Genomic DNA, 27,864 nt, shown 5'->3' with positions numbered 1-27,864 from the left:
TTTTTGTAGATACTCACAGTTACGTTATAACGACAACGGCTCCTATTCGGACGGTGTCGATCTTCCGCTTCTTCCCGAGGAACACATTCTTGGGTCGACGACTTTACACCATTACTACAGCAATGTTGACTACTTGTGCGAAACTCTCACATACTTCGAAGTAGAGTAACTGCCTGGAAAAACTGCCGACGAACTGCTCACATTTACCACTCCACGAGTCTCTTATGGGTATTTTACAGGACCGCTCAAAATGACTGACTGCTCATACGACTGAAATGAAAACAATGGCTGCCGACCACCTTGCAACCTGCAAGTTAGACTCATACAGGTGGATGGGGTACATATGATAGGGTGATAACTTACAGTGGAATGCATACATGAATAGTAATAGAAACAAAAGCATAAAATAAAGACATGATGAGGGCGCCATAACATATAAATGATTTAGACATAAATTATAATATGAAGGTACACATTTAAGTCTGCGATGCAGCAACGACATCAGACATTACAAAACTTTTTATGAATGCATAATACCTCTTTTTACCACGGTATATAGACAAAGTTAATTGAACACCACAGAGCCAATGACATAGATAATAGTTGTTGTGAGGCAGAATGACGTAGATACTATGAAAGTACCTTCTAAACTTAATAAAGAATTGTCTTATGAAACATTCGAAATTTGTTTGATTTTCATTTCTTTATTCATTATGTCGTGTTGCTCGATATACTAGTATTCATCACCTCAAAATCATTATCATTGTAGTTATCTACATCATCTAAATGGTCACTTTCCTTCAGAGATGAAAGCAGCAGTCACTCAACCTCGGATTATACTATTTGACTAATCTGGATGCCAACTGTGGTCCTAAAATCATAACGCTACTGTATAGGAATTAGACTACTATTTGACCAGATACTATATCATAAAAGAGTATATAATTCTACTCAACATTACGTGTAAAGTCATATCTAATGGCACACTAAAAACATTAAAAAAATCAATAAATACAACAACATAACGGCATGCACAATAACATAATGCAAAATACCATGAAATGTATAAATTCACGATGTATAGTTTCCTAGCTATGATGACTCTTCGTAATCGCTAAAAAGCTAATCATTTAACAACAACAACAACAACAACAACAACAACAACAACAACAATGTTGTCAACTTTCAAGAAAGAGAATCATACAATATAACAACAATTATTACAACTAAGCTTATTTTACAGGCAGTTTTTGGCAAAACTAAATAATGTTGATTTGCGTAATTATTATATACCGTTGTTTAGACACCTAACGTCACTTGCAATATCAAAAGAAAGCCCAAAGGTTAGGCAGATAGACTTGATTTTTATTATAAAGGTTTTACTCGATTTATTTCCATTGTATATTCACTTATATAACTTTATAATATACACAAATACAAAGTTTAGCCATAACAGGGATTAAGAACCAATCTATCTGGCACATGGTTTCCAGTAACCTTAGGCTGGGGTCAGAATTTACGGCAGGTGGGCCAAGGGAGAATTTTCTTTCAAAATTGGTCAAAAAAGATTTTTCGCAGCCCCACCCCCCTTCGCGCTCTCAAAAAATGTCACTGCACTATTTTTACTTCAGAACACTATTTATGTTCTTTTTCCGTCGACAATTCTTTGGCAGACTGGTCAGTATTCGATGTTTCCTCTTGTTTCCGTTCACCAATCAGAGCTAGAAGAATTTTTTGATAATCATACGATGTATCATCCTGAGAAAGGAATGGGAGGATTATGTTATTCAACAGAGAATTTAATTGTCGTCTGATGTTTCCAGCACCTAACACTGTCAATTGACTTTAAAACATGATTGTGAAATAAAGAAAGTTTCGTCTTTGAAGAACACACCAAACCTTTTCACAAAAGAGTTCTATCATTTTAATGAGATTAATTACTTTCCTACTGATCGTCGATATCATTGTGTACACTGGTTTGATGTCCGTGTGTAAACAGTCATCAGAGAGTTAGGTTCTTGTTTGTTTATCGCCAAATTATAAACCTATGGGATTCTTATAGGGTTTGTTTACGAGGTGATCATACATACTTAATTGCAATAACTACAATATTAAACATACATAGATTGAAAAGTAGAAAAAAAATGAAATTACGAAACTATAGTACAGTACAACCATGAGGCATCAGTATGGCCTGTATGATTTACATAATATTGACGTCATCGATGGACACCTTTTATTTCTGATAATGTACTCCCTAAAACACAAGTCGTTTTTCTCTTTACCACCACCACCACCACCACCACCACCACCACCACCACCACCACCACCACCACCACCACCACCACCACCACCACAACCACCACCAACACCAGGAAATAAACACGATAATCGAGAGAGACAAATAAAAAGAACGTACTATAATCCAGTTTGCTAGGGTGTCTTCATACTCCTTAACAAAGACATCTTTCACATCAGACAGCACTGTCTCACAGGTCCTAAGAATCACTCGTATCAATGTATCATCATTAGTACCAAGACCCTGTTGGACCAGAACGAATCAATAAGTTGTAGTATCTACCCATAACACTCATATAAGGCAGTTTATACATTGGTTCTAGATTTGTAAAAACAATATTTGAAAACATTTTGGAACTCTGGATTTATAAGCTGATCCTTGGTTTTGAAAAATCTATCACAGGCCACCCCCTGCTGTCTGTCTGTCTGTCTGTCTGTCTGTCTGTCTGTCTGTCTGTCTGTCTGTCTGTCTGTCTGTCTGTCTGTCTGTCTGTCTGTCTGTCTGTCTGTTACTTTTCATTTCATCATTGGCTGTTGAATGAATAATTAAAGCGATGAAGAATATTCTTTATTGCAGTATATGCAATGTCATAAAACCGATCGACAATATTACGGACATAGATAGCAAGTGCTAGTAATGAAAAAACTATCGTCAAAATTGTACCTTCATTGAACCGTGTAATCTCTGGGCAAAGTATAGATTCTTATCTTGTGCAACTCGTACTGCAAAAGATACCAACATTACATTGAAAGTAGTAGAAAATAACGTCACAGCATTTTTAGTTGGGCACTGAAAGATCATCTCTGGCGCGTACACATTATACAAGAAGGTGCATACATAGTGTGAATGATATGTCATGTATTTGGAAAGGATGGTATCATCGGCAAATAATCGAATATTGAAAGAATCAGTGCGCTTGCTGATATCATTACAATAGATCAAGAAACGAGTAGGTCCCAAGATAGATCCCTGTGGTACGCAACATTTGATCTGCCCTGGGTTTGAAGTGGAGCCGTTCACCTGTTGTCAATTTTACAGACAGTTTTTAAACCAGTAGAATGGTAGACCTCTGATTCCAAAGTAAGAATTTTTTTTTAGTAGAATTGTTGTTTATAGGACTGTGTAGAAAGCTTTTTAACTCTATTCGCCATGCACTTTCGAACTGTTGTCCAATAGCATGCTGTATTAGTATTTGCCATGACATAAATGGTATAATATACGGTTGCCATATTAACTTATATAAGAATTGTTAGCTTAGTTCATGAGTTGTAATTAAAGCGTAACATACCAATGGTTGTCAGTGTCTTTCCCAAGTTCCCATACAGCAAATGTTCAGATTCAATAGCCTCCGTTATATTTCTGTTTGATAGTTTGTCATACTCGTTAAAGACTGCCCTCAAGTGTTTAAAACTACGAGAGGAGAAAATGGTGATAAAGACTGGTACATCAGTTCCCCATACACCTTCTCCAGCATCGTACAGTCGCTGCAATGAAATAGTGCATAACATCACATTTTCCACATAGCTCTAGAATTACATGGTGTTTTCATGACCACCGTGACCGTAGCTCACGCGAAAATATGCTTGAGATTGTATTTTCTTTAGTTAAACTTTAATAAAAAAAACGTCAAATATACATTTAAGTTGATGACATAAAATCACAAATTTACCGATAAATTAAACACTATGGATATGTTGTCTTATCGTCTGCTATATATGTCCGTACTGTGTGTTCGAATTTAGATAAATATATATATGTCTGTCTGTCTGTCTGTCTGTCTGTCTGTCTGTCTGTCTGTCTGTCTGTCTGTCTGTCTGTCTGTCTGTCTGTCTGTCTGTCTGTCTGTTCGTCCGTCTGTCTGTCTGTCTGTCTGTCTGTCTGTCTGTCTGTCTGTCTGTCTGTCCGTCTGTCCGTCCGTCCGTCTACCCATTGCATCGGTCGGTGTAACATTTGCATCAATAAAATAATCACAAACAGAAAATTTAAATCTACTTATTTTAACGCCTTTTAAAAGGAAGTAATAAAATGAAGTGGACTATACAGAACACGATTGCTAACCTTTGCATCTATTACTGCCTGGACTGGATCTGGTTCCTCCATTGAACGATCACCTTGCAATAAAGCTACCAGTAGTGTTTGGAAATCCCCGGATGTATCACCAATGACGTCATTTTCTAAGGTATTACCATATGCTATAGAGAGCAACAGTTAAAAAAAAAGGCTTTTTGTATTGTCTTTTTAACCATAGACACTGTCTATGTTTTAACTGACGAGGGTTGCGCTGGGGAAGGGGTCATTTTGAAAAATATGTGGGAGAAGATCACTGAAATACAACAATATAAGTGTTATTTTCTCCTGAAAAACTCCTACTGTTTGTGAGGGGATACACTCTCCACTGATTCCGTCCTCCTTCTCCTATTCGTATTTACTTAATTAAGAAATTCAAATTAAGTGACCAAGAATGGGCACAAATATTTCGGAAATGATATGGTCATATCATTGTAATCATGATTAGGGTACAAATTCCATATTATTTGTTTAAACGCTTTCAACTTGGTAGCAGGGTTAGGCTGTAAGATACGTCATGTCTATCCGCCCTCAACGGCCTCTCATTGGGTGGGGTTGACAGATGTGTGAGGGCGTCCCGTCAAGGCGTACCTTACAGACTAGTGCGGGTTATACTATGTATAATTACCTGTGTGATAAATATCTTTTAATTCTTCAATTTCTTTACATGTACAAATGATTTCAATAATCGTGTCTTCATCAGTACCAAGTCCCTAGAACACAAATATAGGATTATAGTGCTACAATGTTACCACTCTTCTGACCTGTCAGTTTGTTAGTTTGCGTTTGTTCGGTGGTCTTTTCAATGTGTCCTCGAAAATCATTCACCTTGCAAAATGCGATAATGTATTGATATAAGACTACCAATATAAATTGATTTCTTGGCTAGTACTATACACCTACTGCGACTCTGTGTCAATCCATCTGTATAATGGGTACCTGGTAGGATAGAGGTTACTATGTGAATGATTTAATCATATGCGCTTTGCAGAGGCTGCAACGGATTGTATGGTTATTGTGCCGTTATTGGTACGTATCCGTTATGGCTTTATGTAAATGACTAAAGAAGTCCAAATCAAACCGTAGACATATATATATTATCTTACCTTAATTGCTTTCATTAAGCAGTGAGCTTCATATTCACGCAGTGTTCGTAACAGACCAGTACATACTTTCCCAAAATTGAAACTAGTATGTGCCTCAACGTCATCTATGAGATCCTACAAATGTGAATAAACAGTGATATTAGGTTTTTATTTAAATATCAATCTGTTACCATATTGTATTTCATTTAGTGATTGTGTGTCACGTGACAAATTGTACATTGTCTTAGTTATAACGGTTTTCTGAATCTGAGCTAAACAATAATTCACGGGTTCTGTCCCCCCATCTCTTAACCACAAGGGGTCGCCTGGTGACGAACTTCGATAATCCCATAGCTTGAACAAGTCTTTGATAAGATCTTAGAATTAAATATATGACTTTTATGAAATGCCCCCTATAATAAATGTGTGTCCGTTAGGCAAACCTAGAGAGTGTGCATGTCAAGGAACCTAGCTAAATATGTTGTTATGGGGATATGGGCATTACTTTTTTCTTTACGACCAGAATTTATCTTTGGTAGGCCTGTCGTTATTGTTATTTTTTGTTTCTGTTACCATATGGTGTTAGGATACCACAGATAAGATTTGGCAAGATATTACAGTTACAATTTCATTGCAGCTCAAGAGGGCATGATTTATCGACCATGCCCATATTTAGATTGTAGCATGTACCCACCTCAGCCCACTGCTAGTACAGAAAATTGGGCTAATATTAATATTCAACTATTTTATATCCTATCATATCACATACATGTTACTTTGTCACTGAAACTAACTAATCAGTGCAAATTTAAACAATTGTTTTATCTTTAACTCTTTTAATACATGTCTATATAGATTTAAAGATTTCCTACCGTTCCGAACAAGACTTTGTACTTGTTTACTATCTCTTGTCTCTGTTCGTTACTGGTACCAGTCAATACATTTATCAGAACATTATCATCCGTACCTGAAAATAATGATATTAAATTGTGCGCTAACAGATTTGAAAAAAAATGTCTACATATAGTTTCAAACCTACCAACCAACCAACCAACCAACCAACCAACCAACCAACCAACCAACCAACCAGCCAGCCAGCCAAACACCCACCCACCCACCTACCAACCCACCAACCTCATCGATAATCCATCCACACACACACACACACACACACACATACACACACACACACACACACGCACACACAGACATACGCACGATGCCACTTTACGATCTAGTTTATGCCTATTTAAGATTATTTACGACATACGCGTTATATTGGATGCCATTTTACGACCAATTGTTGCTTTTGCATCTCAGTCAGACTCTGCTGATAAAAATTCAACATTTTAAAAACCTTGGATAACAATTATTGTTTTGTAGTATTTTCAATTTGTAAAGAGTAAGTTTTGAAAGAGGTAACCAAAACTTGAAGATTATAACGTAAATTTTATCACATTTGCTAAGAAAATAAAGCCCAAAATAGACAATCAGGTGTTTGCACTACTTTGGTTGTATTCCTGACAAATTTGAATACAAGAAACTTTGAGTTGAATTCCATCTGAAGTGAATATATAATGGAACGTGTTCTTTAATTTAGGAAATCTGGAGTATTTCATATGATGATATTAATGTTATTTTCCCTTTATGATCACTGTAAACAAAATCATAGTTCCAAGGGCAAGGTTAATTTTAGGCAGTAATCCATTTCAGGTAGGGGGGGGGGGATCTCAATATTTGACCACCTGTTACTATCTATCAGTATCATTGACATTGCAAACACCAACTTCCACACATAGAGCTGTTGTTTTGAATCGAATTCTGTCTACATAATGTGAAAATCAGAACAAGTCAAAAGTACTTGTCATACTGGCCTACAACATAATAGTTGAGATATTTCTACAGATGTGTAGACGAAGTATTGTTGATAACATGGTTATCCCATAAGTGGCAAATTATGTCTAAGTTTATCATTTCCAGTCAAATTACTACAATACTTACCACCCAAGCCAATAACACTTCCAATCAGTCAAATTACTACAATACTTACCACCCAAGCCAATAACACTTCCAATCAGTCAAATGACTACAATACTTACCACCCAAGCCAATAACACTTCCAATCAGTCAAATTACTACAATACTTACCACCCAAACCAATAACACTTCCAATCAGTCAAATTACTACAATACTTACCACCCAAGCCAATAACACTTCCAATTACACTTCCTTTCATAGCAGCCTTTAAATTTTCACATTCTCTTTCAGCGTTGAAATTCTTCATAGCTTTAACGGTTCCACGTCTGAACTAAAACGTAACAAAAAGAATGATAATTGAGATTGGAAATTAGGAAACACTGAATTTAAAAGTAAACTTGATATCTACCCTCTAACATTATGCATGAAACCTTTGATATCTACTGGACCATTGTACTATTTGTTATCATTACATTTGGAATCAGTTTATTTTTTTTCGGTATAAATTTGTAACACTTTATGTATAGCCCATATTAAATGTAGTTGTATTATTTTTTCAGGTTTACTTACATATATATGAAGAATAAGAAGTTTTCGTTCCAAAGGCGCCGCCATTAATTCCTGAGTTGTTGTGTGGGACTTTTCCATCGAAGTCTGTTCTCCAGTATGAGATTCGTCCGTTGTAATACTCCGAGTCGTTATCATTTGTGGTTCCTCCATTTGATAGAAGGTTTTAGCAACTTGTCCTTTGTATCTAAAATTGAGACAAAATCGATGACTATGGTGTAAATATGTCTGCAACAAATGATAATTCAATTTGACGTTGTTCTATATTATATATCAATTACAAAAATGTATGTTGGTAGCTGGTTGGTTTGCCAAACATCGGTCAAAATGCATTGTACCTGGATGATATTACAGGTATAAGTTTGTTTTACTTGGCATGTATATTTTGTATATTTCATTTAATTTTTAATACCTAGGCTAAGCTTGTTTCAAAATTTGAAGAGCAGTACAAGTCAGAAACTATCTTCAGTCAGAAGTTAACAACAAACAAACAAGTTTAACAAACTAGAAAAAAATCCGAAAAAGATAGATGTGTTCGGTTACCATCTTGGTTTTTATTTCATAACATCACCACGAGTTCTCTGTACGGTTTGAATATACTCACCCCCATGTCTTATAAACATGATTTAGTAGCTTCCTATGATGATAATACTAGTCTGAAAGTATACATTACAGTATAGGACATAGTACGATGAGTTATAGTAATAGGGACGCCAAGTATGTATCCAGGTGACGACGCCTCCTCCCACCCACAAGATATATACTAAATTAATATTGACGTCGACAATTCTCCTAGAGTCCCTTTTGTTGAGATCTTTATTATTCTATACACCCTAATTGTTATCGAACTCTGAATATAAAGTGGTTTGCAGAGCAGAGTGTTGTACACAGTCAACAGATATAAACACAGTATACCCTTTATTGTATTGCAAAACTTACGTAACTATAATTTTAAAAATGAGTGATGAAAAGAATGCTTTCAGACTGGTGTATCCAGGTGACGACGCCTCCTCCCACCCACAATATATATACTAAATTAATATTGACGTCGACAATTCTCCTAGAGTCCTTTCGTTGAGATCTTTATTATTCTATACACCCTAATTGTTATCGAACTCTGAATATAAATAGTGGTTTGCAGAGCAGAGTGTTGTACACAGTCAACATATATAAACACAGTATACCCTTTATTGTATTGCAAAACTTACGTAACTATAATTTTAAAAATGAGTGATAAAAAGAATGCTTTCAGACTGGTAGGCTTTATTTGGCAAACTGGTTTTGTCTTGCATTGATATGGTCTGGTTATATTCAACGACCGTCAATATATATGTATATGGAATGCAAGGTTATTTTTGTAGTTAAATAACATAATTTAGCTTTAAATTGTAATCACCATAATATTATAATTAACTTTAAATTGTGATTACCAAAATATTATAATTACATTGAAATCGAACTAGTTCTAAAAACAATCAAAGCAAGTTACGTAAAAGTGGAAAACGGTAGGCGTATCAAACTATTGGAACGATCCAAGTAAAATATGGAACACAACGAGCGAATACTTTTGTTGGCTTTTATTGCCCTTTCCATCATGTTTTCGACTTGTTTAAATGCAATATTGCCAATCTTAGTCAAAGTTGTTTGAATTATAAAGGTATTCAGAGTTGGAACACCTTATGTGCTCTTTTGACTTAAAATGTATAACAAACCGTGATCACATAATTTTGATATAAAGTGGATATTTAAGCTGCACCTAATGGTATTCAGTGATGTCGGTAAATTAGATGTTGACGAAGTAAAAATACATAAAAACAGTACTTACCAAAACTTGGAATTTTACAATGATCACTGTAATAGTCAACAACAAAAACATCGAGGTCGAAATTTCCCCGACGAGATTACCCATAATTCGTCGGTTTAATGTCTCACACACTCGTTGTCACATCGTTTCGGTTACGTCACACGTGACCAATCACTTTATTCGGTAGTGGTAATACTCCTTAACGTATTTTAATTGATTCGGTTGTGAAGTCGTGTTCAAAACAAAAGAACGACAAATTCATTGGATTATCAAAACTTGACCTCATCAGGAAAACGAAAGCGTATGACATTGAAATCTGACTGTTCATTCTACCAGGAACACATTTCTCACTGTCTAACATGTAGCATATTCCTATATTAACATGTGACTTAGTTCCTTAACACAAGGTGACATTGTCCTGTCCGTTAAACGAGGTATCACGTGTGACTTAGTTCCTTAACACCAGGTGACATTGTCCTGTCCGTTAAATGAGGTATCGCATGTGACTTAGTTCCTTAACACCAGGTGACATTGTCCTGTCCGTTAAATGAGGTATCGCATATGACTTAGTTCCTTACCACAAGGTGACATTGTCCTGTCCGTTAAATGAGGTATCGCATGTGACTTAGTTCCTTAACACCAGGTGAAATTGTCCTGTCCGTTAAATGAGGTATCGCATGTGACTTAGTTTCTTAACACAAGGTGACATTGTCCTGTCCGTTAAATGAGGTATCACGTGTGACTTAGTTCCTTAACACCAGGTGACATTGTCCTGTCCGTTAAATGAGGTATCGCATGTGACTTAGTTCCTTAACACCAGGTGACATTGTCCTGTCCGTTAAATGAGGTATCGCATGTGACTTAGTTCCTTAACACAAGGTGACATTGTCCTGTCCGTTAAATGAGGTATCACATGTGACTTAGTTCCTTAACACAAGGTGACATTGTCCTGTCCGTTAAATGAGGTATCGTGTGTGACTTAGTTCCTTGACACAAGGTGACATTGTCCCGACAGTGTCCTGTCCTGTCATTGACCCCTATCAGGACCACTACCTGGTACCTGGGATATGGATTTCCGTGGTGTCAAGTGTATGTGATTATCTGACCCCTATCAGGACCGCTACCTGGTATCTGGGGTATGGATTTCCGTGCTGTCAAGTGTATGTATGTATGTATGTATGTATGTATGTATGTATGTATGTATGTATGTATGTATGTATGTATGTATGTATGTATGTATGTATGTATGTATGTATGTCTGTCTGTCTGTCTGTCTGTCTGTCTGTCTGTCTGTCTGTCTGTCTGTCTGTCTGTCTGTCTGTCTGTCTGTCTGTCTGTCTGTCTGTCTGTCTGTCTGTCTGTCTGTCTGTCTGTCTGTATGTATGTATGTATGTATGTATGTATGTATGTATGTATGTATGTATGTATGTATGTATGTATATCCGTGAATAGTTTCATCAGGTTTGACAATATCTTGAGAAAAATAGTTATATTTCACAACCAAGGTAATTTTACATACCAGAGAACGTTGACGTTTCGACTACCATCGCAGCCATCTTCAGAACTGTTTGCCTCGTAGTGGTATCGGCGAAAGTAGACCAGTCCACACAGTACTCAGGTTGTAAGCCCCCTCATCCCTGTTCATGGTGGATCCCCTCTTCTTTATGCAAATCGCCTCTCTAATCCATCTTTGGTATCTGTCCGTTTCTTTGTCCGCGATCTTTGTCCCCTCCCATTCTAAAACATGATTGGTTCTACGGACGTGGTCAGTGATGGCACTTTTATTCATTTCTGTGACAGATGCTCTCCTGGTAGATCTTGTGAAGCTCCTTTGTTGGTACACTTCGACTTCACTAGAGTGTTCTTTCAATCTGTAGCTGAACTGTCTACCAGTTTCCCCAATGTAAGATTGATCACAGTTCCTACATGGAATTTCGTAAACCACCCCGCATTGCTTCTCCTTCTCGATCTTGTCTTTAGGGTGTACAAGTTCCTTCCTCAGAGTAGAATAGGGTTTTACACACGTGGCTTCAGTGGTCCCTTGTATGTATGGTAGTATTACCATACCCATTGACCTTTGATCTGTCATTTTCTTTAGATGTTTCTTTCTCTGTCCTGGTAACTCCTGTTTTTTCTGTATGTCTTTCTTCACTTTATTTATGGTCCATTTAGGGTACCCACACTTTTCCAAAGCCTTCATTATATGTTGTTCTTCTGCTGTTTTGTCTGCTTCTTCGGCCACGATGTTATTCATTCTATCAAGCAGAGTACGTATCACTCCTAATTTGTGATACAGGGGATGATGTGACCTGAAGTTTAAATATTGGTCTGTATGGGTCTTTTTTCTGTATACACATAGCTTGACTGTGCCATCACTCTTCTTTGTGATCAGGATATCCAAGAAAGGTATTTTGTTGTCTTCTTCAGGTTCATGCGTAAACTTAATGTTGTTTGTTTTGTCTATTGTGTTGAGGTGTGATGTTAAGTTGTCTACCTGGCCATCTTTGATGATTTCCAATATGTCGTCAACGTACCTTTTCCAGAGCGATGGTTTACATTCTATTGGTGCCGTTGCTAGTAGAGCCATATACAACCAAAAGGTCCAATAGATTACATGTAGTTGAGAACATACATCCCAGGCCAATAACTAGATTGACACCTATCCATTCCAATAACAATATGTCATACGACAACTCTACTTTTTCACTGTAATGTAATAATAATTCATACTGATTATCCAAGTGTTATCTCACACATTTTACTTGTGCTATATAAGACCTAATAATTGACCAATTCGGACTTAATAATTTAAAACCGGAATATTATAAATGTTTACAGTTGTTGTTCTGTGAACAATGAACAATGAACAATGAAAAAGTGAAAAGCTAGTGAGAATTTTTGAAGAAAAAAAATTGAGTTGGCTTTTGTAGAGATAATTAACTTTTCTTGACATTTTTCACTCTATTATTAGAATGGAACGAATACTTAACTTACAAAAGGCATTCAACTAAATTTTTTTCATATATTTCCTCATGTTTATCCGGGTAATAAACTTACAATATTGCCATGCTGTGCTAATGAAGTTACATAGCTCAACCAACGTGGTTAAGTGTAACTGTAGATATCAAAGACTTGTACAGACACCTTCACTGCTTAAACTATCACAAAATGCAAACAAAAAACACAAATAGACATTTGCCTCGGTTTTACAGACTTATGCATATATGACTTGACTTTGTATGGAATATATGACCAAACAACCACAAGAAAACTTAGGGGACACATTTACAAAGAGAGAACCTCTAGATAACGATAGAGGTCTTCATACATCACTATGCCAGTCATTGTAGTTTGAAATAATGAAGTCATGTAATGCTGTGAGCAAGAAAAATACATGTAAACAGAATCAGGACCTCCACATGTGTTATGAATCATTGCTTTGTACATCATTAAACAGGCCGAAGTGTCATTGTATGACAAGTACTCCTTTGCGAATTGTCTAGTTATTATTTAATTGGCAGTAGGACCTTCCAATGTCTCATTATCTTATACATAATTACCAATTACAAATCCCTACTGTGATGCAGGTCAAAGCTGTTCGTTCTAGAGTAAAAAAGCGTCCTTATTTGTTTGCCAGACTAGTTAACACGTCATGACAGTTACTTTTACTTAGAGAACCCAACATTTATGATTGTTTTATTTAGCTTTAACGCCGATATATCACCTCTAATGTCATTATATCACCTCTAATATCACTATATCACCACCTCTAATATCATTATATCACCTCTAATATCATTATATCACATCCAATGTCATTATATCACACCCAATGTCATTATATCACCTCTAATGTCATTATATCACCTGTAATGTCACTATATCACCTCTAATGTCACTATATCACCTGTAATGTCACTATATCACCTGTAATGTCACTATATCACCTGTAATGTCACTATATCATCTCTAATATCATTATATCACCTCTAATGTCACTATATCAATCACAATTGGTAGAAGTCTTCTCTGTGCAGTTTGCGTGACAAACAATTATTACCTACAAAAAACTACGTTTACCCAAATGCAATACTATCCTTGAAACCGCCACCAAACGGTATGACAAGCAAACGAACAGTTTGACAAAGCCTGTCCACTAGGTCTGGCGAAACGTTACTTGCACAGGTAATTAGAATGTTTTGGTCGTGTGACAAGAACCTTTATAGTACTAGTGTTATGCAATACTGTTCACGGTGTATGATATTATACATAGCAATACATTTCCCAAAAAACCGTACGTGTCCAGTTGTAGTTAACACAGCTGTAAGATTTGTGATTGAAATGATTGATAGTTAAGTGTGTATTTTTTAAGTCCAAATATGGACATATGTATATCCCATGTCACTATAACAAACAACTCTTACATTTCGGATTCAAGGGTGACGTATGGCTTGATGTTCATATCAACACAATAGGCAGAAACGCAAATACACATATTATACACCAGATACACAATAATATGACACAATGAAGTGAAAGACATATACGCACGTACAAATATGCAAATTAGGATCTAGAATGACGAAGGTTGACCATTGTTACATGATCTTGATAAATAAAACAGACTTTGAGAATTCTTTCGAAATACGCTGTCATTTCTTTAAAAACATTGCGTTATACTACATGTTGTGAATTAATTACGTAAAATTAAAACGTACATAGTCTTTCAAATGATCAACTTTACGTATTTTATCGCAGTTTTATATTTGAAATCTGATTACTAATCACCCCCAGGGTTTCTGCTTTAGTACCCATAACAACTACATTCTCATAGTGACGTCAGTTGCGCAAAAAACCTTTTTACTTATTTCTTTGCATGGGGTTGACTTTCGTTGCATGGCAACTATTTAATAGTAGTGAATGTCACTGATTGTCAATCGTCATTTGAAAGGTTCATCACTCTACTAATACTACAGTACGTACACTTGTACTTACGAAGTTTACAGAATGAGCTGGGGAAACGACGTTGTTAAACACGGTTACTTGCTGATCAAGAGGCCACCGGATCGGAGTAGGTTCATTTTCAAGGTAAGCCTTATTTTGTATATTCCAATGTTTGCATGGTTTTACCGGGCAATTTCGATGGTATCTTTCAGTAAAAAGGGCATTTGATCATCAAATGGTAAATGCTTACTGAATTAGTTGCTGAATATGTTGCAAATATATTTGAAGAATTTTTTGTTTCACACCTCATAAAGTAAACAGACACGCTTGTTGGCATTCTTTCCACGCCAAATAAAAAACAAATACATTGAATGCTTTTGAATAGCTGTTTCCAGATATGTACCTACATCAATTTATCAATAGTTCCATTTGACTGAAATTCATTGTAGGAATTCGGCTGTGGCTTAGCATACAACTTTGCGACACTGGTATCCCAATCTAACATGCTCAATATCCATGAGACTTTTTATGTTTGTAGGAAGTGAGGTTTTACCTCCAAATAGACGCCGTTTAAACCCGTACTAGCTGCAACTGGGACATTTTTTCTTCGTCATATAACAAAAGATATATTCACTAAAATTGGTCAATTACTCATGAAAAGACATTGTGTCTGTTAATTAGTGGTCAATATTATCTGTAGGTAGTGTAGTGGAAAGTTTAAATCTTGAGTGCAAGCTTGTTTTGGATCTGTCACCATGTTAAAACTGTACTAGTTGTAGCAGGAGATCATTTTTCGATCACACAACCATTATAATATATTCACTGAAAATTGTTAAAATACCATTAATTATACTATGCATAAGCCAAAAATATAGAATTTATACCCTAGTCGTGCTACGTTACGACATAGTGCGTCTATATTCTCCACTGTCTATGGTCCATGCCACGACAATGCGTGTCTACGTCTCTGGTTCTGCAGTGTTTGAAATGAGTCAAAACGTACAAAATTGACATTACTTTCTCCGATATTTCAAGACCAGTGTGGTCTTTGTCACTATGAGTCGCTAGACGAGTAGTGACAAAACCCCTTAAGTCACTCGTATTTTCCTCGGCTGAACGAAGACAAATATTGGGAATAACATCTAATTAGTCAGTGGTCGATATTGTCCATAAGCAGTACAGAAACAGGTTGAAATAGTGGTCGCTGTTTAGGGCGCTTATTTTGGGTGCGGACCCCAAAATAAATTTGACTTGATTTATCGTGTATACATCTACATAGCTACGTTTATCCGCAGGTGCTGCAACATTGTTGACGGTGTATGCACGATATTACGAGTAAATTATTAGACCTAACAAAACACTTTCTATAAACGTGTCAGTGGCAACTTGAAAGTGTTTAGAATAAGATTGAACATATTTGTTTCTGAATACATTATTTCATAGCTTACAGGTGGCACACACCCCTAATACACCAAAACAATCAACAAACCTTGAATACAAAAGGTCTGCAAAAATATCATAACAGAGTAATTCATCTATCTATATAGTGACTGTTAAAAGAATACTTTTTTGAAGAGCTTTGCATGGATTGGTCCTGTTCAAGGACACTTCACAATTTCAGAGCGTGGCGTATTTTTGCAATAACTTGAGCCTTCAACGGATCTAAAATGATTGACATTAATGCCACGTTGTAAATGACCCCACCACATGACAGCTTCACAGTCAGACTTTTTAGACCGCTTAATGAATCAAATGGCTTTCACTTTAAATAGCGACAACAACGTTACAGGGACAGTATATCGCCACGACGATGGCTTAATTGGCTGTACATGTACAAGATAGCCGCTCCTACGGGCATTTTTAGTACTACGTTTGCGGAAATTATATACGAAACTAATGATGGCTAAAGATTTATGACACAGACAGTGTTATATTTATTTCACATGCAAGTACAAATAAGATAATTATCTATGCTGTAAAAATGAAATAATACCTATGCCTTAGTTTCCATTTTCCCTATTTTGAAAGCAATACTTTCAACAGCTTCATCCGTTGTGTGAATCGCTGTAACTATATCGAACATTTCAGTATCGAAATAATTTATGTGACATTTCAGTATCGAAATAATTTATGTGACATTTCAGTATCGAAATAATTTATGTGACATTTCAGTATCGAAATAATTTATTTGACATTTTAATATCAATACCATTGTTTCCTGTTCCAGGACACATAATTATGCGTCACCTATATAGGACTATACTTGACTTATTATGATTTCATTACTGTAACGACCAAAATGTCGAAGGTTTGATAGCTAGCTAGGAGAATTCGTCACACTTAGCCTTGGCTCCGGTTTTGAGTGTTAGGCAAATCTTTGGGCTATCACGAAGTAAAGTCAACGTTTAATTTTTACTCCAAACATAGTCTCGTATGCTGTTTATTTTCCACTACATCTAAATCTGCTCTTAAAAACTCTACAAGAGGTTAAGATATCCCGGAGCTAGCATTTTTCAGTAGCCATCTTTGCTCGAGTAAAAACGCTTATAAACTCAACTTGTATAATTTGAATGGTTATTTTTGACGATATTTTAGAGTGGGCAATACATTATTATATTTTCAGACATGGTTCGTCAGATATTTCGTTTTGTATGACGACTCAAAGGATGGCTTCAAGAGGATTGACTTCTACAAAAGCGACAAGAAGGCCCGTACAGATAAAGGAAGAACACACCTCCTGAAACTAGAAGACATATCATACATTGGTTCAATATCAAACAGGAAGAAGTCAACTCGATTTGCATTTGCCATTATGAGCAGTGAAGAAACCTCCGTCATTTTAGCCTGTAGTTCAGATGATAAAAGACTAGAATGGTTGTCCGCACTGAAATTAATCACCAACAAAGGGGTTTCCATGTCAAGTAGTGTTACCTCTAACCACGTGTTTAAGGAGAATGTTGCCAAACGAATGACTCGATCACTCAGCGAAGGAGCATGTTTGGGTAAGTTTCTTTTGCAAATGAACCATACATCATAACTGATTACAGATTGTTATGGTAACATATCAATTTTATAAGTCAACTACTTTTTTTAATTTGTCTAAAATTAGGCAAGGACCATAATTGTACATCTGATAGATGGTCAACAATATCACTGTAATCGAGAAATATATACTGTACCAGTGAACACCACAATGCCTGGAATTAAGTGTGTGTGTGTGTGTGTGTGTGTGTGTTTTCTCCAGTGAGACACTTATATATGTATGAATATATCCATATATATATATATATATATATATATATATATATATATATATATATATATATATATATATATATATATATATATTTATATATATTTATATATATATTCATGTAAGTGTCTCAATGGAGAAAACAGTGCTTGATGCCATATCAGTATCAGAACATAGACTTAATTCAACCTTTGCCAACTCACATTTCTATCAGCATACTTAAAAATATGTTTTGCATAGTTCATCTGTAATCCTATATACATTTTCTCTATTTTGATCTTCCAGTTGCTAAGGGAAATCTCCCTAGCTACCGAGTTGAAATTATTCCGACTCCATCCTCCCGGCAAATGGATTTGCATGGCAGTTACCTTGTCAGAGTAACTAAAGATACCATCATTTTGCACGACATCAACTTTGCAGGAAGTACTATTTATATAACCCCTCTCCGCTCTATAATTGGGGTATATCTAAATAGATTAAATGATGGCCGACATTTTATACTGCAAATACACGTTTCAAGGTGAGTGAGGTTAAACATCCCGACAACCTTTGCGACAAAATGGCGAATTTCAAATCACCTCAAAATGTCGTTGAATTTCAACTTCAAAGTCACAAAACTTTAGTGTATTTGATTTGTTTTTCAAATCATCCATAGTAATTAAAGTTAATTAGACAAATGATTGAAAAGTCTGTGTATGGCTGGATGGACTTCTTCTTTACTTAGTCTCCTTCAAACCAAAGACACATATTCCAAATCTGTCTCTGAATTCAAATCATAACTGTCAATGGTTCTTATTAGGGACTATGCCAAATAGCACAGTCAACTATAATGAATTATGCAAGATAACATATTAATGAAGGGGGAAACAGATAGATATATGTATACACATTCTAGCAAGCCTGGTAGTTAATATCTAAAGTCGAGTTTAGTTGAATCCCATTCTGGGATTTGCACTGGTTCTTGAACATACTGTAATAGCTTTACTTGTGGAGGGTCTATGAATAGACTAGGTATATTAAAGACTCCACACTATTCATTGGATAGACTAGGTATAGTAAAGACTCCACACTATTCATTGGATAGACTAGGTATGTTAAAGACTCCACACTATTCATTGGATAGACTAGGTATGTTAAAGACTGAAACCATTGTCTCTGTAGGTCTGACGATGTCTGTTCTCTGGTCGAAGGGTTTTATCGGCTTAGAACAGAACATGGATTGTTGCTAAATAGCATCCTTCAAGACAACGAGACTTCAACATCTTCACGAAACAGGCAAGCCACACCCAAGACCAATGTACTACATAGACATCGAGTATCTGCTAATCTACCAATACCAGGTGAATGTGATCAAACACGTATGTATATATCATATCACTATTATTGAAAGTAGAGAACTTTATAAACAGGAGAATCCTTCATTCCTATTGAAACGATAACAAGATTAGATCTGAATGCCCTCCGCCTAGGAATATGTATGTATCAGTGCGATGCGGAAGTTCGAAACTCATGTAGTCTGCCTTGTAATGTCAATAAAAATGTTTTGATGTGAAAATTCATCAGACACTAAAATATCACCCTACTTGAAAATATTGATTAAATAGTGGTTAATTATTGCCATTCTAATTGTAGATATTAGTTTTGAAAATTAGTGTACCTACTGCTTTAATAGTGAACAGCACCATCAATGGACAGAGTGTGGTGACATGGACAAAACCATTTTAACATGGGGTTATCTATCACAAGAATAATGGACCACAAATTGTTTATGCCCAATATGCCAACTTTCTATAATTTCATATCTCTTCCAAAAAACTAATCGGTTCTAGTCGTTATCTCAAATTTCGACTCAGCCATTTTTGAGAAAAGTATGTCACAGACATGTAGACAGACAGACAGACAGACAGACAGACAGACAGCAGACATACATACAGACATATAGATAGATAGACAGAGACAGACAGACAGACAGATATATAACATAACCATAAAGACTCCTTCCTTTGTTAGAGGTAAAATGACATTTCTAAAATGGCTGTTTGTAAATACATCTATGTGAGAGGAAAAGACTGGTATTATAGTAGTAACAGTAAATTTACTTTATTGGAATCTATTTTGAAGCGACTACGTAGCTTTCATCCAAATCACTCAGATGTCATCAGCATAATGATGTTATGGCATTTGATCAGGTTACCTCCTGTGATTCGGACGAAAACTATGTAGTCACTTCAAAAACTAGATTCCAATAACTCAGTCTAACGTAACAAAGGTTATATCGTATAGGATATTATGTATCATAGACCATGCTTAAGCCGTTATCATTCTCTTCACTTTCATTCATTTTAAATAGACATTACTAGCCAGCAATGTGTATATGTACAATGCTGAAATCTCATATATTTTGATTTTAGAAAACAAGAATGAGGGCAATCCACGTAAACAAGATCATCAAAGAAACTGTCATCACGAAGAGATGTCGCATTGGTGTACTGGTGGAAACGACTTACATTATTGTCAACAGGATGGTATTGATGCAACATTAGAGAACGTTAACGGTACGGAGTTCACTGGCCAAATGTATTACATACATATAATGTGTGTGTATGTGTATGTATGTATGTATGTATGTATGTATGTATGTATGTATGTATGTATGTATGTATGTATGTATGTATGTATGTATGTATGTATGTATGTATGTATGTATGTATGTATGTATGTGTGTGTGTGTGTGTGTGTGTGTATGTGTGTGTGTGTATGTGTGTGTGTATGTATGTATGTATGTATGTATGTATGTATGTATGTATGTATGTATGTATATGTGTGTGTGTGTATGTGTGTGTGTGTGTGTGTGTGTGTGTGTGTGTGTGTGTGTGTGTGTAAATAAATACGAATCAATAAGTATTGTAACTAATGTTGATACATTGTTTGTAACCACAAATAATCAATTCATAGTTACCCTGACAATTGTGGGAGGTGAATTTTATCAGTAGCTTCAGATTAAGTATTACAATAACCACAGATAATCCCATAGTCCTTTGCGTCTGAGCATGCTCAGTCTAGATTGTAAGTTCCCTATTACAACGGAGATTATTCTGTAGAGGTCATTTTATGTCTCCAACAAGCATTGTTTTGAAATGCTAAACGAATAGATTATTGCAAAACGATCATTTGGTGAAAAACTGAAAAGTAAAACCTGTAGCTACTAACAGCTAATGATATAAATATGTCTGCCCATGCACTTACGTTTAAACTTTTAGATTTCTAACACATATATGCAAACTCCTCTGTAAAGGTTCACATTTTAACCTAATAATGATCTGAAAATCATTTTAGAATTATTTGCTTTCAGATTGTCTTTGTGTTTATCATATTCAACTGACCTGTTTGTGAATTTATCTTAACAAATGACATTATTGTGTTATTCTTCAGATTTTGGAAATTTGCTTCCAGTTCATCAACCTCCAGCTAAAATAAACTACATTGCCGACGTCGATAACAGTAATCGAAGTATCCCTCCACCGGTAGCACCGAGAATACTACGAGGTCCTGGTATGGAAAGCCAAGGCACACAACCTTCACAGACAGATGGTCGTATAACTTCCCGTCCTGCAACACCCATCATTTCTAGACGAGCAATGTCTCCAAGAGGTTTAGCAGCACATAGCAAAGTTGTATATTATGAAGCTTTGGAGGACTCTACTCAATGCCCTAAAAAACATCTTTAAAAAATGTTCAATGCTGAGAAAATGGTGTCGAGTTTTAATAATGGAATTGTACCTAAAGGAAACTGCTCAGATCAGCCAGACTATGAGCGTGTCCGAACAGACAGTTGTAGCTATGTTGAAATTAGTGAGATCAATGTCCCAACTGCCGAGGCATTACGGAATTACAAAGACAAGTGCAAACTAACACCTGTTGATGACAGGCAAGATGAAAACGACAGTGACTTTGAGTCTGAGCCTCCAACTCCTAATAAATGCATACAACCTAAACGTACAGGCGGTCATTTCTTTGTAGGGGCAGGTAGACATGGAATAGGTCGTACTGGTGATATAAATGAGCATCAAAACGATATTTACGAGGTCCCTCAAAAGAGATATACAGATTTATGTAAGATAAACGATTTATTTAGTAAACGGCGTGGAAGCGATCTCTCCGCACACGGACAGGCCAAATTAATCAGAGATGATGTACAAATAACAGAAACCTTACCTCAGAGACAACCACCATTGCCACCTAGATACAATGTTCACAATTTCAGCTCCTCAAGTAGGAGTTTTGAGCATGAAATTTTAAATCCGATAGCTATAAGGGAAAATAGAAGGTGCTGCCGAGAGAGAAAGGTACCAAAGGTACCAAATGAGATGGTCAAACGTAAACGGTCCCAATCGTGCCCGTTTGTCTCACCATACTTTGAATTAAAAGCGTTCTCAGAAAATACAGTAAAACAGTAAATGTTATGAATTAATGTTTTTTGGAAAATACAGTCAATCTGACAATACTATGAATTAAAGGTATTTTCAGAAAAAATGCTCTGAACTGGCAATACCTAGAATACACCGTGGCTTTAAATACTATACCTTGGCGTTTCGGTTATTTTTACATTGGTAATCATTAAAGGAATCGCTAACTTTGATGTCAGACATTAAAATGTTTATCCAACACTTGTGCAACAGTTTACATTTTTCATCCTTCTTATCATGCCTGTTATTATATAATACATTTATTGCAGTTTCGAATAGTTCAACTCTAGAAGCCTTCAACCGCCCAAGACTACAAACAGTTGTATGCCTTTATTATCCAGAAATCATACTAATGGTTGATTTAAATCAGTTTGATATAGTTTATAAACAAATGTTTCAAATACCAACAAGTGACTCTCAAAAATAGATTTAACAATTCTGAGGTATTGTGACTGTTATATAGTCGTCACCAAATCATGACATTCTAGTAATGTTCAGTGTTACTAAATAGGTGTAACTAACCAACTTAAACAGTCAACTTTGTAAGTGATTGGGACATTGATTTCATGTTACATTTACCGTAAAGAAGCAGCGATTTATTATTACACTCTCACCTTTCGTTTTTCTTATTCATGAACTTTGACACACTTATAGTCTACAAATAATCTATCTCGTTGTCTTTACAACAATAGCCTATATCTTTACAACATTAACCTATATCTCATTGTCTTACAAAAATAATCTATATCTCATTGTCTTTACAACAATAGCCTGTATCTCATTGTCTTTAAAACAACAGCATATATCACACTGTCTTTACAACAATAACATATATCACATTGTCTTTACAATAATAGCCTATATCTCATTGTCTTTAGAAAAATAGCCTAAATCTCATTGTCTTTAGAACAATAGTATATATCACATTGTCTTTACAACAATAGCATATATCTCATTGTCTTTACAACAATAGCCTATATCTCATTGTCTTTACAACAATAGTCCATATCACATTGTCTTTACAACAATAGCATATATCTCATTTGTCTTTAATAGCCTATATCCCTATAACAATAGCATTTATTTCATTGGTAAAAGACAGGTTTTGTAAGAACGTTACATATACTGTGATCATCTGACGTGTAGTCTTTGTAAGGCATTATTCTTTATATCACAATTGCATTGTCTTAGAAGTAAAGAGCAGTCTGTCAGGAATTGTTGCATTCAGAATGGAAACATACTGCAAATGAACAGTATAATAGAGAATCTCACATCAGGTTTTTGTATTCACGATCTGTGTGTAATTTCTTGTTATTTTAATTGTAGTTAGGTGATAATTATTAAAGAAATAAATCAAATTGTCATTATTATTGCACAGACGTTCATGTAGTTTCTACTCTTTTTATTTCTAGTATTTTTGTTGTAATTTGGGACAAAAAAGTAAAACGAAACAATGACACGTGTTTTGGACATTGTTACAATTTGGAGATAAGTAGTTGGACGTTGGGGGCGTACTCTAATCATATGGGTGTAATTTTGCATACATACATTACATACATATGTATGTGACTGATTGATTGATTGATTGAGTGAGTGAGTGAGTGAGTGAGTGAGTGAGTGGGTGGGTGGGTGGGTGGGTGGGTGAGTGAGTGAGTGAGGGCCAGTGTGTGCCTGTATGCGTGTCAGCATTGGGATTCGAACAATCTAGAATTGGTGAGGTATTCCTGTTTGAGGAAAGTATGATTTATGTTTGAGCATTATGCGTCATAAACAATAAGTAATTTACTACCGACGAATTCTCCGAATATGCTCTGTATCTGCCATTTTGAAGTTCATGGCGACACTTCAGTAAGGGACGACAGTGATTACATCGTTTGTTAGACAAACAAACAAATCAAAGAAGTATTTGAACTCAATTTAAATTGATCAGTTTGAGGGTCAAGGGTCAAGGGTCAATGGATCAGCTGAGTAATTAGGTTGTAGTTATGAACAATGGGTTAGTATTGTCGCATTCAAAATGGTAGATATAGAGAACTAGAACCCATCGAATGAATAGAATTGGTACACACCAGCACAACACACAGAATCTATCAGTTGACATGTTAGCTCAGCTAGCTGAATATAGCAATCTGGATAGTATTCAGGGTTTGAATCTCACGCGTCGTACATTTCATTTCTTAATTTCATTTTATTTATGTAATATTTCGGCGAGTTTCACTTGTAAATAATAATAATTAATATAACAAGCGACCTAGCACATAATTGCACAGTTCTTTAGAGTTTTGTTTGCCACAAACGCCATATTAAGCCTGGATGAAATTTGGACAAGTTTAAACCCTTCCAAAATTATCACTAATCGTTTCTTAACTAAATACTTTCCAAGTGACAATACACTTTGTTACTATATATGTTACTGTTTATATCAACCATGCCAATGATAATTGGTTATTACATTATTACATTATATAGTGCTTTCCCACTCCGTGCTCAAAGCGCTTTACAATTATTACCCCTGGCTCACCAGACATTACTTATTGCACGATCGTTAATAACATTTAATTCATTCTTTCAATATTTAAAAAGAAAAGTTTGTAAGACCAACTCCTTTGACAAAGTATCAAGATCTCAAAAATACCGATTAGAATATCTGATTTGAAGTCGTTCGTTTTAAATATTATGATCTGTCCAAATTGGTGCGTAATCAAACAGACACAGACCAGGAAGTGACATCTCAGTAGATACTATTTATTTACAGGAAGTAAACTATATCTGATTTATAGAAAGAAAGAGGAGGATGTTCAAATAAAAGACGATGTACTCCCCAAAGAGTGAAATGTTCAACTCCTGTTAATCACACGGCTACTCATTATCCGTCTCTTGCGTATGTTGCCTGAAAGTCTTCGATTTTTCAAAAATGATTGGCTGTCGTAATAATAGTCGATACACACGGGGCTTTTATTTTACGCAACATATACAGACTTTCACATTGAGAGACACGTGTCGTTCATCGACACTGTACAGTTTAAGGTTTCAAACTGAAATATATATCATCTAAAGTCGTCAAATCTATAATGTCGGCGACATCTATTAATCATATTGTGAAAGAGGGTTCACTTTTTATCAAACGACCAAAACACAGAAGCCGCTTTTCGTTAAAGGTAAGTTGAAATTAATGTCATGAAATAGTGTAAAATTTTGATTTGATATGTACATGGTAGTAGTAGTTTATTCATAAATGTCATTTACAACTCTAAGAATTGCCCTGCCTAATGACCTTAGAAGTCACAAAATTATTGAACATTATAGAGAACGGGAAATAGTTGAAATCATTCATTCAACAGCTCAATAGCCCTGTATGACATGTACACTCGATCCCACTCTTGTTTGGAATGGTCGACCTCTCGGCATTGTAAAGTCGGTAAAAGACATCAGTTCTTTAAACATTCGATCATTTTATCTCATTTTATATATGATAATCTTGTGAAATAGATGGAGTAGTTATGATGTTATGATAAATTATTAAAGCTATTATAGATGATGTGATAAATTAATAACTACATGCAATCAAGATAACTAACACCGTCTAAGCTATAGTGGCTTTTTATTTTCTTATAGCAAATATGATAAATTTGACATCATCATCTTCAAGTTTTGGTTACCTCTTTCAAAACTTACACTTTACAAGTGAAAATAGTACAAAACAATAATTGATATCCAAGGCTTTAAAATGTTGTAATTTTATCAGCAAAATATCAAAAAAGTGTAAGAAAATAAAATCCCCAAATAGATGAGAAGGTGTTAATATATATTACTACGGTAAGCTAGCTTTCAACAAATTTAGATCGCCACTAATTATAGTCTGTGGTCAAAGTGGAAACTGCTTATTCTTGATCTATTAGACTCATAGATTAAGAGACCGATTAACACCATTCTTGAGAGATTTAAATATTCAAGATGGCGGCTATGGCTTCTGACTGTAGCAGCAGATTCCATATCTTCTTCTATGAATGCTGTGATTGTAGTTGTGGTGTCTATTCCCATGCTCATTTATAAATTCAATATGGCCGCCAATGACGTAACAAAATGTGTTGTTATGGCACCGAAATGATCATATCTTTATTTCTGATGCAACTGTGATGATAAATTTGATGTCCATAACTATGTTTTGGGGTCAGGAAACAAATTTAAGTTAAATTTACTAACCCTTTTGTCTTTATGTTATCATGAATTCTAATTGGAAGTCAATATCACCTACATCACTGCTATTCAGAAATGGAACTTAACTAAGGGAGCCTTCAGTATTTACAAGGGGGGAGGGCCGGAGGAAATCACACATGGCCTGTTAAGTAAAACATGACCATCCCCATATTCTCCATTTGTAAAAAGTGACCCTCCCCTCTGTCCCATTTTGTAAAACATGACCCTCCCCTTGACAATTGCATATACTGAAAATTAATCAATATTCCCATTATATGTATACATACAAATTAAATGATTTTGACTCTGTATTAGAAAGCAATATTTGTGCATGTACATGTAAAGTGATAAACAGTAAAAGACTGGCTAGTTACCTTTCTCTTATAATCATACACAATCTAGTTAGTATCTAAAACGTGTTTTACATGTTGTGCATACTCTGTTTGATCTGGTCACTTGTAAAAGTTCCCTGATATCATTGTCATCATCACCTTCACCTTCAGTATTGCCATTATCAGTGTCACTTTAATCTGACTCACTGTCACTACTTGAGTCAGTACATGTATCACTGTCCGTGTTCTCTATGGCATTCAAAACTAAATCACCACCACCACCACCACCACCACCACCACCACCACCACCACCACCACCACCACCACCACCACCACCACCACCACCACCACCATCACCACCACCACCACCACCACCACCACCACCACCATCATCTTCATCATCATCACCAATGCTACCATCACCATCATATTTTAACAACAACATTCACGGACAGTGTGAATGATAAGGTGAGATGGTACACTCAACAAAATGCATAGTTTTATTAAAGGTGATTCAAAATGCTGACATTCACTATTGCTATACAACATGTTTGTGTAACGTATACGTATTTTCTAACAATATATGTAGTTTTATTTTTGTATATTGGCATGTAAAGTACTCGTAAAAATAAATGTTGAGTGCTCATCTCACTTTAATATCTCAAAACACACAAAAAACAAACAAATTGAAAATAACTGAATCTTCAATTTGGTCACAAAACTATGGATTGTAAATATTAAATACTCAAGGCTCCCTAATTGTTGTTTTTACCTTGAAGTTGTCTGCTATCGTGGATATTAATAGATTAATATGATATGGTAAAGTCACGTGTCTACAGTAGTCAGTTTATACAATCAAACTATTATTGTCG

The 27,864-nt window shown here is 35.6% G+C and overlaps 2 protein-coding genes across 2 annotated transcripts; both read right to left on the bottom strand.

Annotated features, from left to right (window-relative positions):
• Positions 1-1,635: 1,635 nt before the first annotated feature.
• Positions 1,636-8,606, bottom strand: LOC144452389 (annexin A13-like). Its single transcript, XM_078143482.1, has 11 exons — positions 8,601-8,606; positions 8,000-8,224; positions 7,649-7,760; positions 6,324-6,418; positions 5,473-5,586; positions 4,995-5,079; positions 4,358-4,491; positions 3,588-3,783; positions 2,963-3,021; positions 2,420-2,542; positions 1,636-1,758 (listed from the first exon to the last, which is right to left on the bottom strand). The coding sequence occupies exons 1-11, from the start codon at positions 8,604-8,606 to the stop codon at positions 1,636-1,638; spliced, it is 1,272 nt and encodes a 423-aa protein (XP_077999608.1).
• A 2,752-nt stretch (positions 8,607-11,358) lies between these two features.
• Positions 11,359-12,387, bottom strand: LOC144452388 (uncharacterized). The gene has a single exon (XM_078143481.1). It carries the CDS (start codon positions 12,385-12,387, stop codon positions 11,359-11,361), a length of 1,029 nt encoding a protein of 342 aa, XP_077999607.1.
• Between the last annotated feature and the right edge of the window lie 15,477 nt (positions 12,388-27,864).

This window comes from Glandiceps talaboti, chromosome 22, assembly GCF_964340395.1.
Source record: "Glandiceps talaboti chromosome 22, keGlaTala1.1, whole genome shotgun sequence".
NCBI lineage: Eukaryota > Metazoa > Hemichordata > Enteropneusta > Spengelidae > Glandiceps > Glandiceps talaboti.
Note: the sequence above shows the minus strand (reverse complement) of the source record. Positions and strands in the feature narration are given on the sequence as shown.

Bases quoted from the DNA above. Each gene is read 5' to 3' on its own strand.
- LOC144452388 (XM_078143481.1), bottom strand. From the start codon at position 12,387: ATGGCTCTACTAGCAACGGCACCAATAGAATGTAAACCATCGCTCTGG.
- LOC144452389 (XM_078143482.1), bottom strand. The intron at 5,587-6,323 runs GTAGGAAATCTT...TCACATTTGTAG, and splicing joins ACAAAGTCTTGTTCGGAACG to GATCTCATAGATGACGTTGA. The intron at 3,022-3,587 runs GTATGTTACGCT...TATCTTTTGCAG, and splicing joins AAAGACACTGACAACCATTG to TACGAGTTGCACAAGATAAG.